This window comes from Marmota monax, unplaced genomic scaffold (assembly GCF_021218885.2).
Source record: "Marmota monax isolate L192 unplaced genomic scaffold, Marmota_monax_Labrador192_F-V1.1 WCK01_AAM20220418_F8-fsc00002, whole genome shotgun sequence".
Lineage (NCBI taxonomy): Eukaryota > Metazoa > Chordata > Mammalia > Rodentia > Sciuridae > Marmota > Marmota monax.
This window is the reverse complement of record NW_026693571.1, coordinates 32992677-33009605: the sequence shown is the minus strand read 5'-3', so window position 1 is coordinate 33009605 and position 16929 is coordinate 32992677. Positions and strand designations below refer to the sequence as shown.

At 35.6% G+C, this 16929-nt stretch overlaps 2 protein-coding genes and 1 pseudogene across 4 annotated transcripts in view; 2 read left to right on the top strand and 1 right to left on the bottom strand.

Annotated features, from left to right (window-relative positions):
* Gask1b (golgi associated kinase 1B) overlaps positions 1-16929 on the bottom strand; it is a 59714-nt gene that overhangs the window by 7523 nt on the left and 35262 nt on the right. The gene's annotated exons all lie outside the window — the stretch shown is intronic.
* On the top strand, positions 1567-5101 carry LOC124102670 (ribosomal protein uL24-like; annotated as a pseudogene).
* LOC124102576 (60 kDa heat shock protein, mitochondrial-like) lies at positions 7950-10180 on the top strand. The gene has a single exon (XM_046459002.2). The coding sequence runs from the start codon at positions 8006-8008 to the stop codon at positions 9725-9727; it is 1722 nt and encodes a 573-aa protein (XP_046314958.1). The 5' UTR covers positions 7950-8005; the 3' UTR covers positions 9728-10180.

Genomic DNA, 16929 nt, shown 5'->3' with positions numbered 1-16929 from the left:
CTTGCCAGAATCCTTCAATTAAATTCAACTGTCAGAATAAGTCCAGGGTTCACAGCCATCTGACTCATCCATGGCTGTAAGCATTTCCAGCTTCTGCTAATAGCTCCAGAGTCAGATCATCCAAGTTAGGCATCTCCACCCTGAGTATTCAAAGTTCCCACTGACATCACATGTAGACTTATGGCCAGCAGGATTTTCACTCTGTTCAGAAAAGACAAGACACTGTTGTACTTTTACTTATCCAGGAGGTAACATCTTGCTTTCTTCCTCAGGTAGGATTATTCAAAATCTCACTGACCTAAAAGTGTATTGCATTGGACTTCAGTATTTCAGTAGCTAATCTGAAATAATTTAGAAGAAACCTATTGGAAAGATCTTAGGCCCAATAATGAAAACTAAAACCATTGCCTATGTGGTGGTAGATTCTGAATAAGTGAGCAATAATAAAAACCATTAAAATACTTTGAGTTTTAGGAACTGCCACCTTTCAGAAGAGGATAAACAGATTAATTAGAAAACTGTGTAATTCCATTTGGGGAATGAAAAGAAAAATAAATCTTTATGAATCAGGGTAAAATAAACCTACAAATTAAGTAAATTTAAAGTCAATTCTCTGCTCTCACACTTAGCTCCACAATCTTGTACAGATTCCTCTATATACTATCTCTCCATTTAATTGTTGTATAAAGGAAATGGTACAATCTGAATTGCATAGTTGGTAGGAAGATTAATGAAAATGTTGTATACCTTCCAGCCCTGATGCAAGCATCTAGGAGACACCTGCTGTAGTTTGGACTCTGAGTGGCCTCAAAGACTCATGTGTCAATGACTTAGTCCCCAGCATGGCACTATTGGGAGGAGGTAGAACCTTTAGGAGAAGGGCCTAGTGGAGGTCTTAGATCAATAAGGGTGGACCCTTAAATGGGATATTGGGACTCCAGACCCTTCCTCGCCATGTAATATCCATGATGTACTGCTTTACCATAACCCAAAAAGCAAAAGACCAACTGGCCATGGACTAAAACTCACTAAACCTGTGAGTACAAATAAACGTTTTCTCTTATAAGCTTCAGGTATTTGTTATAGTATTGGAAGTCTGACTAAAGCAAATCTGGAAAAAAAAATTGAAACTCTGATATTGTTGAAGCACCCATAGATAACAAGATTCCAAAATAAAAGGCAATACATCCATCTTATAAGAATAACTGAACCTCAGAGAGGTTAAGTAACCTGCCCAGGGTAGAATATTAGTAAGTAACAGAGTTAGGCTATAGGCACAGATCTGTTTGTTTCCAAAATTCCACAATTTTCCCCTAGCACATTCTGTTGAATGTTTGAGACCAAAGATTCTATCTGTGCTCATAATTCGAAAGATGTCTAGACACAGACACTGACACTTTTATTCTTTGGATATTTAATTCCCATGCTTCTCTCCTCTTTCTGTGTTTTTGCAGCTCCCATGGGGCTGGTTCCTGTGGGAGGCCAGCTACTTAGAAAGTGACACAGAAATAGAGTGCCAAAATTTAGCCTACTTTGGAATGATCTTACATTAAAACTCAATGAACAATGATTGAACATCTACTACAGCTCATCAGTGGACAGGACAACAAGGCCAAAGTTCCCTATGGCCAGCACCTCCTCACCTTCATACTTTTCAAAGAAAATGAAGTGGTCATTTACCTTTCTCTTGCTACGACAGCAAACTGCAAAAATGGGGCAAATCACCTTCCTCTCTGTTTTCTGAATGTAAATAAATTTTGTATCAAATTTCATGCTTTGAAGAGCAGGGACTGGAAGAGAAGCTATTATAGCCCAATTTTCTACAAAGCTTAAGTAAAGCTTATCATATATGGCAGCCGTGGTCAATGAGCAAATGAGCATTTGGACAGCTTAAGAGGGTACATTGCTTGTTTAGAAGTAATAAGAGATTGTTTCCAAGCAGCTCATCTATAGGGCCATAAACCTAACCAAAAGGTCACAGTTACTGTTCTCAAAGGATGGCTTTGATAAAAAATTCATTTACATCTAGAAAACAGAGAAAGGTCATTTACCCAGTTTTTGAAGTTTGCAAAATTAAATAACCACTCCAGGGAACAATAAGTCACCACCATTGATTAAAGTGCATTTGTTTGACATGAGCCTACACAGGGTGAGCCAGGGTTTCCCAAGCAAATCACTATAGGTTAGAAGAGCATATGGAATGAAAAACAAAAGCATAAATTTAAAACTATTAGGAAAATTTATTTAGCCTCTTATCCTCAAATGATTCATTCATTTCATGTAGTACCATGGCTTTTCAATAAAAGAGAAATCAAATTATAAAAGACACTGCATCTGATTGACAACTATTTAAGGTCAGGGAGAACATAAAAAAATAACTTTTCTAAAAGCAGCTTCTTACCCAATTCTGCCTTTTTAAATAAACATTAATAATCATTACCAAAGAATCTTTATAAAATTTTTCCATCACCATATGTTTATGTTCAATTATATTTGACATCTGTAAATGAAGAAAAATCTTTTAAAATTTTGATCAAAACAACAAGATCTATTACATTAAATGTATGGGTTTAGAATTTAACTCTTAAGGACAAAATCTGCCAAATTTTTTACAACAGCTCTGAACCCTAATCTCCTTTATTGTTGATTTAATGGTGGTGGAGAAAGGACTAGGACACATAGCTAATTTGTATTGTTTCTACAAAAAAGCTGTGTTAGTCTATTTTTCATCACTATGACAAATACCAGGAATAATCAATTTATAAAAATAAAAGGTTTATTTTGGTTCATAGTTTTAGAGGTTTTAGTCCACTGTCTGTTGAACCTACTGCTTTGAGCCTGTGGTGGTATATTATAGCAAGAGAATGTGGTAAAGCAAAACCACTCTCCTCAGGGCCAGGAAGCAAAAGAGAGAAAGAAGAAGTAACTGAGTCCTAATATCCCCTTCAATGGCACAACCCCAATGACCTAAATTCCCACCACTAGGGCCCATCTCCTAAAGGTTTCACCACTTTCCAAAAGTACCAAGCTGAGGACCAACCCTTCAACACATGGGTCTTTATGGAGTATTTCAGGCCCAAACTAGCAAAAGCCATGTATAGTAAATATATTGATGTTAAACAATAGCTTTAGCATTTAGGTCCTAACCTTTAATAATTTTATAAATGCTGTAAATTTCTAACTTTGAACTACATGAAAATATTAAAAGTTAGCAGTGGAAAAGACTGATGTCAGGTTTTTTTTGTTGTTGTTTGTTTGTTTTGCTTCACCAACATTACATTGTTTCCTACAGTACATTGTAAAGTTCTTTCTGTGATCTACTTTTGAATCACTCAACAGTCTGTGATGATTTTACCATTTGTCTGACCAACTGTTGTGACATTTATGTCTAACAGACATTATCATTAAAAATGAATTTGTGTGTTCAGCTCAACTTCTCTTCTACAAAATGTTAATGCTCACATGTTGAGTGTGTGTGTGTGTGTGTGTGCGCGTGCGCGCGCGCTTGTGCACAGTGGAGAGATATAGAATAAGACTGTGAGGTCTCAAATAATCTTACTTTGTTTATCTTATCCTCCAACTGTACTAAATTCTGTCTTTATATAATTGCCATGGTCTAGCAAGGGGCTTGTCTGCCTCTTAAATCATGTTAACTCTTCTTAGAATTTTTAATAGTCTTCCTCTGAATTCCTATTCAATACACCAGAAATGAATTCACCACAAAACTATAATCACTTCCTTAAATTCAGTACCATTTTGGTTGGCAGTTGTTTTAGCTATATAGTGAACATATCCCTGCTTCCATTTAAGATGGCTTACCTATTTTTTAAAGCCTAATAAAGCACATCCTACATAGCTATGAATCCATAATATGGTTTTAATATACTTGTTTAGTGCACACATTAAAACAATCATTTCATTTAATTATTACAAGAGTAAGCACTGTAGTTCGTATCTTTGTGCCTCTGTTATCTGTTAATTATCCTACAAAGAAGGAAATTTGAGTATAAATTTTGTCACTTAAGCAATTGTGAATTTTAGTCACCAGCATGGCAGTACTTGAATTTACATCTTATTCTTTAAAACAAATAAATATTTTTGCAAAATTGCTCTTCCACATGATTTTTCCAGAAAAATCATTCTTTTCTCTTTTAGTAAAATGTATCTTTTCAGTGTTTCTCTAGCTAAAATTATACTTATAAAAATCCAGGTGTTTCAGCCAATTGGGGTGGAGGAGCCCAGTGGAATATTTTTAGATATATTTCCTTCTGAAATTTATTTTTCTTAATCCAATTTTCCTTTGGTAGTCCCAGTTTTGCCTATAGGAAAAAAGTGTCTTATAAGTGATTCATGATTTTCTTGTAGTGCCTAAATGAGGGCACCCATGCTCTAAGGAGTTGGCTCAACAAGACCCATTAGAAATCTGCAGAAACTATATCTTTCAAACTATATGCACACCATCTATTCTAGCTGTGTTTTCAAAAATCAGTCAATCAAGTAATTGGGTTAGTTTCTTTATAGCTTCTTTTTCCTCAAGACAATGTGATTAAACAACTAACTTCAGGCAATGCCTGAATAAAGGTAATAAAATATATTAGCTCTTCCCTTTGTGGCCATCACCAAAATAGCAACAACCAAAATAAAGTTCAATGGCTTTGTGACTTATGAAAAAAGCAAGAGCCAACGGAGACATTTCAATACACCTCCTAACACTTGCAGGAAGATAGATCTTCCCCCTTGTCTAAAGAGCTGAAGCAGAAGTACAAGGCTTCATCCCTGCCCATCTGAAAGGATGGTAAAATTTATGTTGTTGGAGGACACTATAAAGGTCAGTAGATTGGCAAGTAGTCCAGGTTTACAGGAAGAAATATGGCATGAATATTGAATAGGTGTAGTGGGAAAAGGTTAATGGTACAGCCATCCATGTATTCATTCATCCCAGCAAGGTGGTTGTCACCAGGCTAAAACTGGACAAAGATGCAAGAAGATCCTTGAATGGAAAGCCAAATCTCACCAAATAGGAAAGGGAAAGAACAGATATAAGGAAGAAATCATTGAGATGAGTATGAATAAATGCATCTTATATACAACTTTCAATTAAAAACTGCTCAAATGAAAAGAAAATATACTAACTGTGCCATTAATATTAATAATGGAAAATATAGTGGCCATATATCAAGTGCTAAGTATGCACAGAAACCATATACTTAAAGCATCACATGTATTGTTTCTTTTAATTTTCATTGTAACCTTAAGAAATAGGTTCTACAGATAGCCCCATTTGATAAACAAGGAAACTAAGGTGCAAATAGGCTAGCTGACTTCCCCAAGACTCTCAACTCTTAAAGGACAGAACACAGGATTCAAACCCAGATGAACATGACTTTGAGGTCCATGCATTTATCTATCCCGACTATATCTCTCAGTTGGAGTCTCCCAGGCAATACTGCCAAAAAAGCAAGTACATTTGTACTGAATGTTAAATTATACTACATTCAGTAAATATGGTTGTATGGGGTTTAGTAGAAACACAAAGAACTTCAGTGTGGGCGTTCAAGGAAAAACTCAGGAAGGACAGGTTTACAGTTGAGTATTAAGTATTAGGTAGAAAACAGGTAAAAGCATAAAGGTAAGAAATCTGTAGACACAGTATGTTAGACCGATGCTTCTCCATGGGACTATTAATTTGTTTTAACAAATTAATCAGTAAAAATTAGAGCAATGAGGCCAGGTGCAGTGGTGCAAGTCTATAATCCCAGGGCTCAGGAGACCAAGACAGGAGAATCACAAGTGCAAAGCCAGCCTCAGCAAAAAGCAAGGAGCTAAGCAACTCACTGAGACCCTGTCTCTAAATAATATTCAAAATAGGGCTGTTGATGTGCCTCAGTGGTAGAGTGTCCCTGAGTTCAATCCCTAGTACAAAAAAAAAAAATAGAGAAATAAAATGTTCAACAATACAAAACACTAAAAAAAAATAGACTCCGTCAACAAAAATTGTTCTACCAAATTGGTATTGAAGTTTCTGAATGCTTACTTGCAATATGAGTATTTATCTTATCCTGGACTGGTGTGAAGTGGCATGCATCCCTGGATCACACTTTGTACAGCACAAGATTAATGGTGCCAGGAGTAAGGGAACGTGGAGGCAGGCAGGCAGAGCAAAAGATGATTGTGAGCATTGTGCCCATAAGAAAAATTTAACTATAGTTATATCTGCAAGTTTTCTCATTTTCTCCTGTAGAACTGGAAGAAAAGGAGAAGGCAAGAGAGTGGGAGTCGGGTGAAAATTTTTAAAAAAATGAAAACTAAAGCAAAACATACTTGGAAGATGAAGATAGAACAAAATGAGGATGTTCTTGTTAACAGCAAATTTCCATTATCAAAACGTTTTTTCATTATGTTGGTTAAAATTAGATAAACCTGCATATTTTTTGTGCCTGTGTTTTCCTGTGCCTCCTTAAGGTCTGAGTGAGTGTATATACCTGGAGGTTTACGTAAGTAAGTGTATTTCCAGTTTGCTAAGTCCGTATATTAAGATTCTACACATTTCTTTTCCCAATTTGTTTTTACTGTTAAAAACTGCACCTTCAGAGCACAATTCCCAACAAACTATGGAATCAGCCTAGGTGTCCATCAATGGATGAATAGATAATGAAAATCTGGTATATATACACAAAATGGAAAATATTCAGTCATAAAGAAAAATGAAATTATGGCAGTTGCAGGAAAACAGATGGAACGAGAGGGCTGGTTAAGCAAAATAAGTTAAACTCAGAAGGTTAAGGGTGGCATGTTTTCTCTCATAGGCAAAAGCTAGAGAGGAAAAAGGAAAACAAAGGTGGGGATGGATCTTCTAAAAATCAAAGGGAGACCAGTAGGGAAAGGGACGAAGGGGTGGGAGACAGGGAGAAGAGGAGAAATGTTGGGGAGTCATATTGGCCAAGTTATATTGTTATATTGTGCATATATGAGTATCTAACAATCCCATCAATATGTACAACTATAATGCATCAGTTAAAAAACGAGGAAATAGAAAAAGTAAAATTCATTATAAAATATGTTAAACATTTACCTGAAAAAAAAATTACACCTTCAGAAAGAAAGTTGTACTTTTAAAAATTTAAGTACTTGATAAAATATGTAATTGGTAGAATCTAACAATTCATCCAAAACCTAGCATATACTAAGCATTCAATAAATGTGTATTTTACTGAATAAAATCTAGTGAAAGTTGGAAGTCACATTATCTTTGCCTATCTACAAAGTTTTTCCAAAGCACCATCTTTTATGGGGAAGGGTCAGACTAACAAAATGATGGTGGTATATCAAGGCATAGATTTTTTGTTTGTTTTTGGGGGCACATCAGGGATAGAACTCAGGGGCACCCAACCACTGAGCCACATCCCCACCTCTATTTTGTATTTTATTTAAAGACAGGGTCTCACTGAGTTCCTTAGTGTCTCGTTTTTGCTGAGGCTGGCTTTGAAATCATGATCCTCCTGCCTCAGCCTCCCAAGCATCTGGGATTACAGGCATGCACCACCGTGCCCATCTAAGGCATAGATTTTTTTTAAAGTAGATTCCAGCAAATGGAGCAAAAAACAGTTAAAAATAAATAAACAGGGTAATCAATGGAACTGCCTATGCTTATCACTTAGTTAGCTTTTTTGTGTGGGTTTAATTTCACCAACCATATATTATGAATTCTCATATCTTGAGGAGAGTCCAACATAATGCCTTGCATGAAAAGGCATCTGATAAAAACACAACAAGCAGGTGTAACAGAAATAACAAAAGGAAATTCTTCTCTCTAATTAGCAGTTTTCTGGAAAACTCCTTTGAATCCAAGTTACCTCATTGATATCTCATTTGGTTTTAAGAACACACGCAGAAAACAGTTACTTTTTCAACAGTTATCTTAATTATTTCAAAAAGACAAAGCCCCCCTCACTCGCCGCAGACGGTCTGCCTTGCCGCGTGCACTCCCTGCCGACGTCCGGCAGAAATGCTTCGACTACCCACAGTCCTTCGCCAGATGAGACCAGTGTCTAGGGCACTGGCTCCTCATCTCACTCGGGCTTATGCCAAAGATGTAAAATTTGGTGCAGATGCCCGAGCCTTAATGCTTCAAGGTGTAGACCTTTTAGCCGACGCTGTAGCTGTTACAATGGGGCCAAAGGGAAGAACGGTAATTATTGAACAGAGTTGGGGAAGTCCCAAAGTAACAAAAGATGGTGTGACTGTTGCAAAGTCAATTGATTTAAAGGATAAATACAAAAATATTAGAGCTAAACTTGTTCAAGATGTTGCCAATAATACAAATGAAGAGGCCGGGGATGGCACCACCACTGCTACTGTACTGGCACGCTCTATTGCCAAAGAAGGCTTCGAGAAGATTAGCAAGGGTGCTAATCCTGTGGAAATCAGGAGAGGTGTGATGTTAGCTGCTGATGCTGTAATTGCTGAACTCAAGAAGCAGTCTAAACCTGTGACAACTCCTGAAGAAATTGCTCAGGTTGCTACCATTTCTGCAAATGGAGACAAAGAAATTGGCAACATTATTTCTGATGCAATGAAAAAGGTTGGAAGAAAGGGTGTGATTACAGTAAAGGATGGAAAAACACTTGAGGATGAATTAGAAATTATTGAAGGCATGAAGTTTGATAGAGGTTATATCTCTCTGTACTTTATTAATACATCAAAAGGTCAGAAATGTGAATTCCAGGATGCTTATGTTCTGTTGAGTGAAAAGAAAATTTCTAGCGTCCAGTCCATTGTACCTGCTCTTGAAATTGCCAATGCTCACCGTAAACCGTTGGTCATAATTGCTGAAGATGTTGATGGAGAAGTTCTAAGTACACTTGTTTTGAATAGGCTGAAAGTTGGTCTTCAGGTTGTGGCAGTTAAAGCTCCAGGTTTTGGTGACAACAGAAAGAACCAACTTAAAGATATGGCTATTGCTACTGGTGGTGCGGTGTTTGGTGAGGAGGGTTTGACCCTAAATATTGAAGATGTTCAGCCTCATGATTTAGGAAAAGTTGGAGAGGTCATTGTCACCAAAGATGATGCCATGCTTTTGAAAGGAAAAGGTGATAAAGCTCAAATTGAAAAGCGTATTCAAGAAATTACAGAGCAATTAGAAACGACAAATAGTGAATATGAAAAGGAAAAACTGAATGAACGACTGGCAAAACTTTCAGATGGAGTAGCTGTGCTCAAGGTTGGTGGGACAAGTGATGTCGAAGTGAATGAAAAGAAAGACAGAGTTACAGATGCCCTTAATGCTACGAGAGCTGCCGTTGAAGAAGGCATTGTTCTGGGTGGGGGCTGTGCTCTGCTTCGGTGCATTCCAGCCTTGGACTCACTAACTCCAGCTAATGAAGATCAGAAAATTGGTATAGAAATCATTAAAAGAACACTCAAAATTCCTGCAATGACTATTGCTAAGAATGCAGGTGTTGAAGGCTCTTTAATAGTGGAGAAAATTCTGCAGAGTTCCTCAGAAGTTGGCTATGATGCTATGCTTGGAGATTTTGTGAATATGGTAGAAAAAGGAATCATTGATCCAACAAAGGTTGTAAGAACTGCCTTATTGGATGCTGCTGGAGTTGCTTCTCTGTTAACTACAGCAGAAGTCGTAGTCACAGAAATTCCTAAAGAAGAAAAGGACCCTGCAATGGGTGGAATGGGTGGAATGGGAGGTGGTATGGGAGGTGGCATGTTCTAATTCTCAGAATAGTGCTTTACCATTATTAATGAACTGTGACAGGAAGCTCAAGGCAGGGTTCCTCACCAATAACTTCAGAGAAGTCAGTTGAAGAGAATGACTGAAGAAAAGGCTGGTTGATGTTTAAGAAAATCACTATCACCATCAGTTACTGGTTTCAGTTGACAGTATATAATGGTTTACTGCTGTCATTGTCCATGCCTACAAATAATTTATTTTTTATTTTTGAATAAAGACATTTGTACATTCCTGATACTGGGTGCAAGAGCCATGTACCAATGTACTGCTTTCAACTTAAATCATTGAGGCATTTCTACTACTATTCTGCTAAAATCAGGATTTTAGTGCTTGCCATCACCAGATGAGAAGTTCAGAAGCAGCCTTTCTGTGGAGAATAATCGTGTACAAAGTAGAGAAATATCCAATTATGTGACAACCTTTGTGTAATAAAAATTTGTTTAAAGTAAAAAAAAAAAAAAGACAAAGCCAAAAATCAAAAACACGATCCTCTCTTCAGCACCACCTAAGGCATGTGGAGATGCAAAACCACATAGGTTTGTTTATCAGCTAATCACTCATAGTGGAAAATCCTTGTACATGAGTTTTTCTGGATGTACATCAGTGTATGGTTACAAGGTTACTGATGGAATTGGAGCTGAATCCTGGTAGTCTAATGAATGTATAAAGTACACCAGGTCATAGGGAAGAGCAACCTTGCACAAGTCCCACAGTCCCCTGTACTTGTCAATACAGATGTAGCCACTCTGTGAGCTACACAGAGCAAAAGCCCACAGATCCGCCTACACCTGGATCACTTGGGAATGCTCACCTCATGAAACAATGGATATCATTTTTGTTCCGTGCTGCCATGACAACGGGTGCTTGTTACAGTAGTAACCATGCAAATGTGACTGGCAGAGCAGTTGATGAACAAAGAGAAAAGTAAAAATAATCTACTTCCCACATATACATCTAGCAAAAACCACAGGCTCCCCGTCCTCTGCTTCTGTAAACAGCAATCATTGTGCTGCTCTATCTCTAGATTCCACATTTAAAAATAAATATCAATATGTACCAATTCAAGGAAGAATCTCTACTTTTTTTCATATTACTGAATCACAAGTTAAGTCACAGTGGTATTTCTTTGTGGATAAGTACAAATATTTTTAATGCTACGATATATTTGGATCTGGGGATCTGGTTTGTGGACACAGTACTTAAACCCATACACCACACCTCATCTGGATAAGTACCAGCAGTCAAGCATCACTATACCACAGACTCTAGATAGAATCACTAAGCAAGTGGCAATCTATTTTTAAGGAAGGAAAGTTCATGTTCTAAAATTTGAACAAACAGAACTGCATGAAAATAACCTCTTGCCAAAGGCACATCCACCTTCCTGTAAAGATTTTAAGAGTGTGCAGACTAAAACAATAATTTTTACATTTTATGAAATTCTAATTTTATAATGAATTTATACTATACAAATAAATATTAAATGGGAATGAAACAAGCTTATCATAATAAAATGTTTCCTTTCAATATAGTGAAACATTATTTTTAACTTGTCATTAAATAAGTTTATAATTAAGCTAAAAATCATGTTCATTTATATCTGAAAGGAAATTATCCATGAAAACTTACATTTTGTTTAACTTACTGTGAGTCAAAAAAAATTGACATTACTGTGAGTTAAAAAACATACCAGTTTTTTACATAGGTTTTATATGGAATTTTCATCAATTTTATTTTCTCCTATAATAGGGATTTTATTAAAAGGAAATTAACAAAAGTTAAGACAAACTGAATGATTATAGCAAAATGCAACTCTGTTTATAGTTAACAAAATCTAATATAACAAATCTAATAACTATTTAAATGCATGCATTTTCATGGAACTCAGTTCTCTTAATAAACAAATTAATTCTGACACTGATTAGTTTTTGGTCATTAAAAATAAATTTTAAACTTTTTTCAAAAATTATTTTACATATCATATAGAATTTCCCATTCTCAGATGTACTTGTTTATATGTTCCTTGAATTAACAGGTTGCTATAAAATAAAGTCCTTTAGGTAACCTGCTAAGACATTCCAGAAAAATGCTGATGTACTTCATAATATAAAGCCTCTAATCATCAAAATAATCTAAACTGGCATGTATCTTTTTTTTTAACCATATCTCAAATGAAGAAAAAGTTCAAAGAGGGTAAGCAGCCTGCCTAGAGGAAGAAACAAGTGACCAATGAGGACCAATGTTTACAGACATCCGGGTGACCTACCCTGCTGCCTCCCTGGGTAGACAAGACCGTGTTCTTGCTTTCATGGAGATTACAGACTAATGCCTCCAATTATGGTTCTCTATGTTTCCTCTCCAGTGACCAGCATCATATTTCGCAAAGTGAACAAACTTAGTAGGTATTTGAACTAACTAACAAACTTAGTACGTATATTAAAAAAAAAAGAAAATGAAAGAATGAATACTGGCTTTATTTGGCTCACTTATTGGGAGCTCACTCACATAGTTCAAATAGCTAACTACTAAAAGGTGTCTAATTAGGCCATAAGCCATGCTTCCCCCTGTACAGTCTCTTGTAAAAAATAAAATAAAACAAATCTCAAAAATCTTAAAATTGCAGAATCTTAAAATCACAGAAATGTAATACCTTTGAAGTAACAAAGAACTTACTGTACAGACAAAGGGGATCCTATTCATAAAAAGTCAACCGAGGGCAGTGGTTTATAACTCTTGACTTCAGGACACTTTTAAAATCATTAAGGACTCCTAAAGAGAATTTATTTATGGGGGTTATTTGGCATGTTAAGAATAAACAGAATTTTAAAAAAATATTTTTAAAAAATTACATTTCATCATAATTAACATATTCCAGAGGAAATTGGTATACTTTCCAAAGAAAATTTAAGAGAAACAAAATTTTTATTTCAAGTTACAATGGAATATAAGCTCTAAATTCCAATAATCACATGAGTGCTTTTTTTCAATACAAACATTGCACTGAGAGATGCAATACATATGCTTCATACATTCCTCTCATCACTGTGGATATTAAAATGATATATACTTATGTTTACCATTAGTGATATTAATGTTTTTTATTGTTCACAAAGGACACTCCTAAGTGAATCTGGCATTTAGCTAATGTGTTTTTTCCCTGTGAGTAGAGTGGTAAACAAGACTGTAATGACTAGTAGTAGTTTAGTGTCTGTCTTAATTCATGCTAAAACATCAACAGATTTACCCACTAGTGCAACTATCAGTACAATGGAAACAGAAAAAAAAGGCTTTCAGTATTATTATGAAAATAATTTTGACTTCATGGAATCCTAAAAAAGGCAAACACACACACACACACACACACACACACACACACACACACTGCTACAAACAGTCCCATTCAATTTGCCCATGCAACAGTAATGATTCCTTAAAGTTCATATATCTCTTAGTAAATTGTGTCCATAAACAATATAAATGTGATTGGGAAGAGAATGAGACTAACAGAATCCTTATCCCACTTTTGCACTGGGTGAACTCTCAGTTAACTCTTCACACTCTGAGTCTACTTCTTCATTAGCCAATAATGAACCATAATTTTTTTAAAAAGTAGCCAAATATATATAGAAGTAGAAAAGAGAGAATGAAAAAAAAACTAAGGAATATCTGTGTGCCCTCCCAGGTATTCCTGTGGAAACACTATCAAGTCAGTTTTTCCCATCATTTAATTTGCTTCCTTGCAGATGTACTTAGAGGGCCAATGCACTAAACTCCTGTTTCCCTGTAACATACCAGTAAAGTTGGTTTCAGCCCATGGTTGGTTTCAGTCTATGGTTTAATGGCACAGGTAGTGAGAAAGCCAGTTTCAAAGCTAGTTTAAGTAATGTATTAAACAATTTTTGAATCTCAAATGGTTGTAACACATAGAATCCCACAGGCATTCTCAAATCTGTGATCTCTCCAACAGATATATGTATTTAGACTTACTGACTAATATGTACTAACTATGCACTGATCCGCCTAAAATATTTGTGGAAGAGTGGAAATAAACAAAAATAATATATAGTTAAATAATATGTGCTGCACTTTGATTTATTATGTTATATTATCCCACTTTATTTATTCCTTTGACAGAGACAAGAGCAAAGACCAAGGTCGACCAGTTTCCTAGTCTACTTTTTATATAGATGAGGCTTTAGAACAATCAATGCCAATAATCTCTGAAAATGAATGTAAACAGTAAGTGAAAAAATATATTAATTTTTACAACAATATGATCTAATAATCCCACCAGTGGGTATATGTCCAAAGGAAATAATATCAGTATGTCAAAGAGATATCTGCACTCCCATGTTTATTACCTCACTATTCACAATAGCCAAGTGTGAAACAAACTGAGGTGTCTGATGGATGAATAGATAAGGAAAATGTGGTGCACATTCATAATGGAACATTATCCAACCATATAAAATTAAATTCTGTCATTTTCCATTTTTTCACAATATGGATAGAGCTGGAGGATGTTATAGTAAGTGAAATAAGTCAGGCATGGAAAGAAAAACACCATTTGGTCTCACTCATATCTGGAGGTCAAAGAGTTAATGTCATAGAAGTTGAGAGTAGATTAATATTTACCAGAAGCTAGGAAGTATTGGGGGGGAAGGAAAAATGGAGAGAAGATGATTAATAGGTACAGGGTGTAAAGACTCATAGGAGGAACAACTTATAATGTTCTCTACCACAGTAGGGTTTAACTATGGTTGACAACAATTAATCATACATTTCAAAATAGCTAGTAGAAGCAAATGATAAATGTTCAAGGTCAATGGATATTCCATATACCTTACTTGGTCATTACATATTTTTTTGAAATATCACACTGTATATCCAAAAATGTACGAACATGTCTTATGTGTCAATTAAAAATTTTAGGAAAATGTTTTTAAAAAGGAATGCACAACGTTCTAAAGGATTCCATGTTGGAAGCCAATACCTGAAGAATTGTGTGCTCCTTAACAAGAGAGACATGCATTGATTCACGGGCAGCTTTTAAAAGAAAGTATGCTGGGCTCCAGAGAAGTACATTTTGATTGCAGAGACCAGTTAGCTAGCAAGCTATGTCTCTATGTCAAACATAGCTCAGTGGGGCTAAACCACCTTTTCTCTTCGAAGTTCCCGGCATGAAAACTCAAATAAATAGCTAAAATCTGTGAAATGAGAGAACATGGTCCCCAAATGTCATGTCTCAACTAGAAAAATAATGTCAAAGCCCAAAAGGGAGATTCATAGGTCAATGCCTTTGTATTTACTTTCCCAAACTGTGATATTTTGGAAGGGAATTTGAGCACCAGAGAAGAAGATTCCATTAAGGCCCATAAAAAAGGGAAACCATTTGCCTTTTGAAGTATAGACCCATATAATTCTAATGTTGGTTTCCTAATCTCCCCAAGGTTTTGAGAAGGCCTAACACTCAGAAGGAAACAGGTCAACTTCTGCAAAGGGAGATGTTTCAGAATTCCTAGATCAGATGCTGTTTGAAAGGTTAAATCCAAAGGAATTCCCATGTGGAAACAGAATGTGTTCTGTAGACACTTAAAGTGGAATTAGATGTGCAGATCAATAAAGAAAACAGCTGGGAAGGAACCACACTGAGAAACACTGGTTCCCAGGCATGAAAATGACATTTTGTCAGATTCAAAGGACAAGTTACAAAATCTCAAATAATGACACAGTCCCACAGACTAAGTGGAAATTGTCCAGATAGAACATAGAAATCCCTCCATTCAGATGTGTTTAATTTAATTGAATCCCTTAAACAATTCCCTGTATGTCCATAATTCCTGGTTTTGTTTATAAAGTAAAATAAGAAGTGCTGAACTATGCCAACAGAAAAAAAATAGAACAAATAATTATAAAGCAAACTACTCAAATTAAACACCTACAAAGCCAAACAAAGCTTTTTATATGATGTTAAAATGTCCAAAAGTAAGAAATATATAATCTGTAGTATCTGTCACATTAAGACTCTGGTTATAGTCTGGAGAATATTTCTTGGCTGCTGCCTTATAGACATATGTTCTCAGGAATAGATTTTCTCTATTATCTACCTCCTACCACACCCTTATTTCTGCCATAACCAAACTAGATATTGGCTAGACTAAGATTTTCCTAGGAGCAGCAAGTTGAAGAAAAATACATAGTCAATTGCCTTTACAGTAGGTAAATTTTTAAAATACACACATATATCCACTTATTATGCATGGATCCATGCATACATGCATGCAAAATGATCTTTAAATTGACTGGAAAGATGTGTACTGATTTCATTAGAGGGATGACTTGTGGGGAGAAAATGCAGGAGAAGAGCAGAGGGTGACATGAGTCAAAGGGAACTTCAACTTATTATTATATCTCTGAATGCAAGAATGAAAAAAACATTGACAGAATAATTCTGGATAGGAGAAATATGGTATTTGTTTTGTTACTCTTTATGCTTTGGTATTTTTTATGACTGAATAAAAGGAATAGAAACCTTGGAACAGAATCTAGGAATAAAATCTCAAATGAGTTTGCAAATTCTGTAGGCTGAGAACCCCACAGTTAATAAATACTTAAGGAAGTACTCTGCAGTTCCTTTGTCTATATAAAAATGACAGTCTCTGTCCCAATCTGACCTGAATGACAGGTCCAAGGAAACTGATCTTATGTGGTCTTGTGGATTCTTGCAGCACCAGATGCTGTAATAGGCATCCCTACACTGTAGAAAATTCAAAGAAATACCAATATAATCCCTACTATTAAGGGGCTTTCCATATTTGAAGACTCAGAAAATCATAGCTATGATAGTTATATATACATATAAATACGTATATGCAATTCAAATCTTTATACATGGAGCGGTTGTAGATATGCTGGTTGAGTTCTTGATATCTTCCAGGCATTATAAGTACTTTGTGTGCATTACTTTATATTATTTTCATAATAAATATGTAAAGAAGATAGAATTATTCTCCCACTAGAAGAATAGATTGTAGCTTAGTGGTAAAGTGTAGTTTAGTATTAATAAGGCCCTGGGTTCAATCTGCAGCACCAAAAAAATAAATAAATAATGATAATAATAATAATAATAAATTAAAGTTCAGAAAAATTATGAACTCTCTACTATTAAACAAGCTGGAATTTGA

Coding starts and splice junctions, on each gene's coding strand:
- LOC124102576 (XM_046459002.2), top strand. CDS start 8,006: ATGCTTCGACTACCCACAGTCCTTCGCCAGATGAGACCAGTGTCTAGG.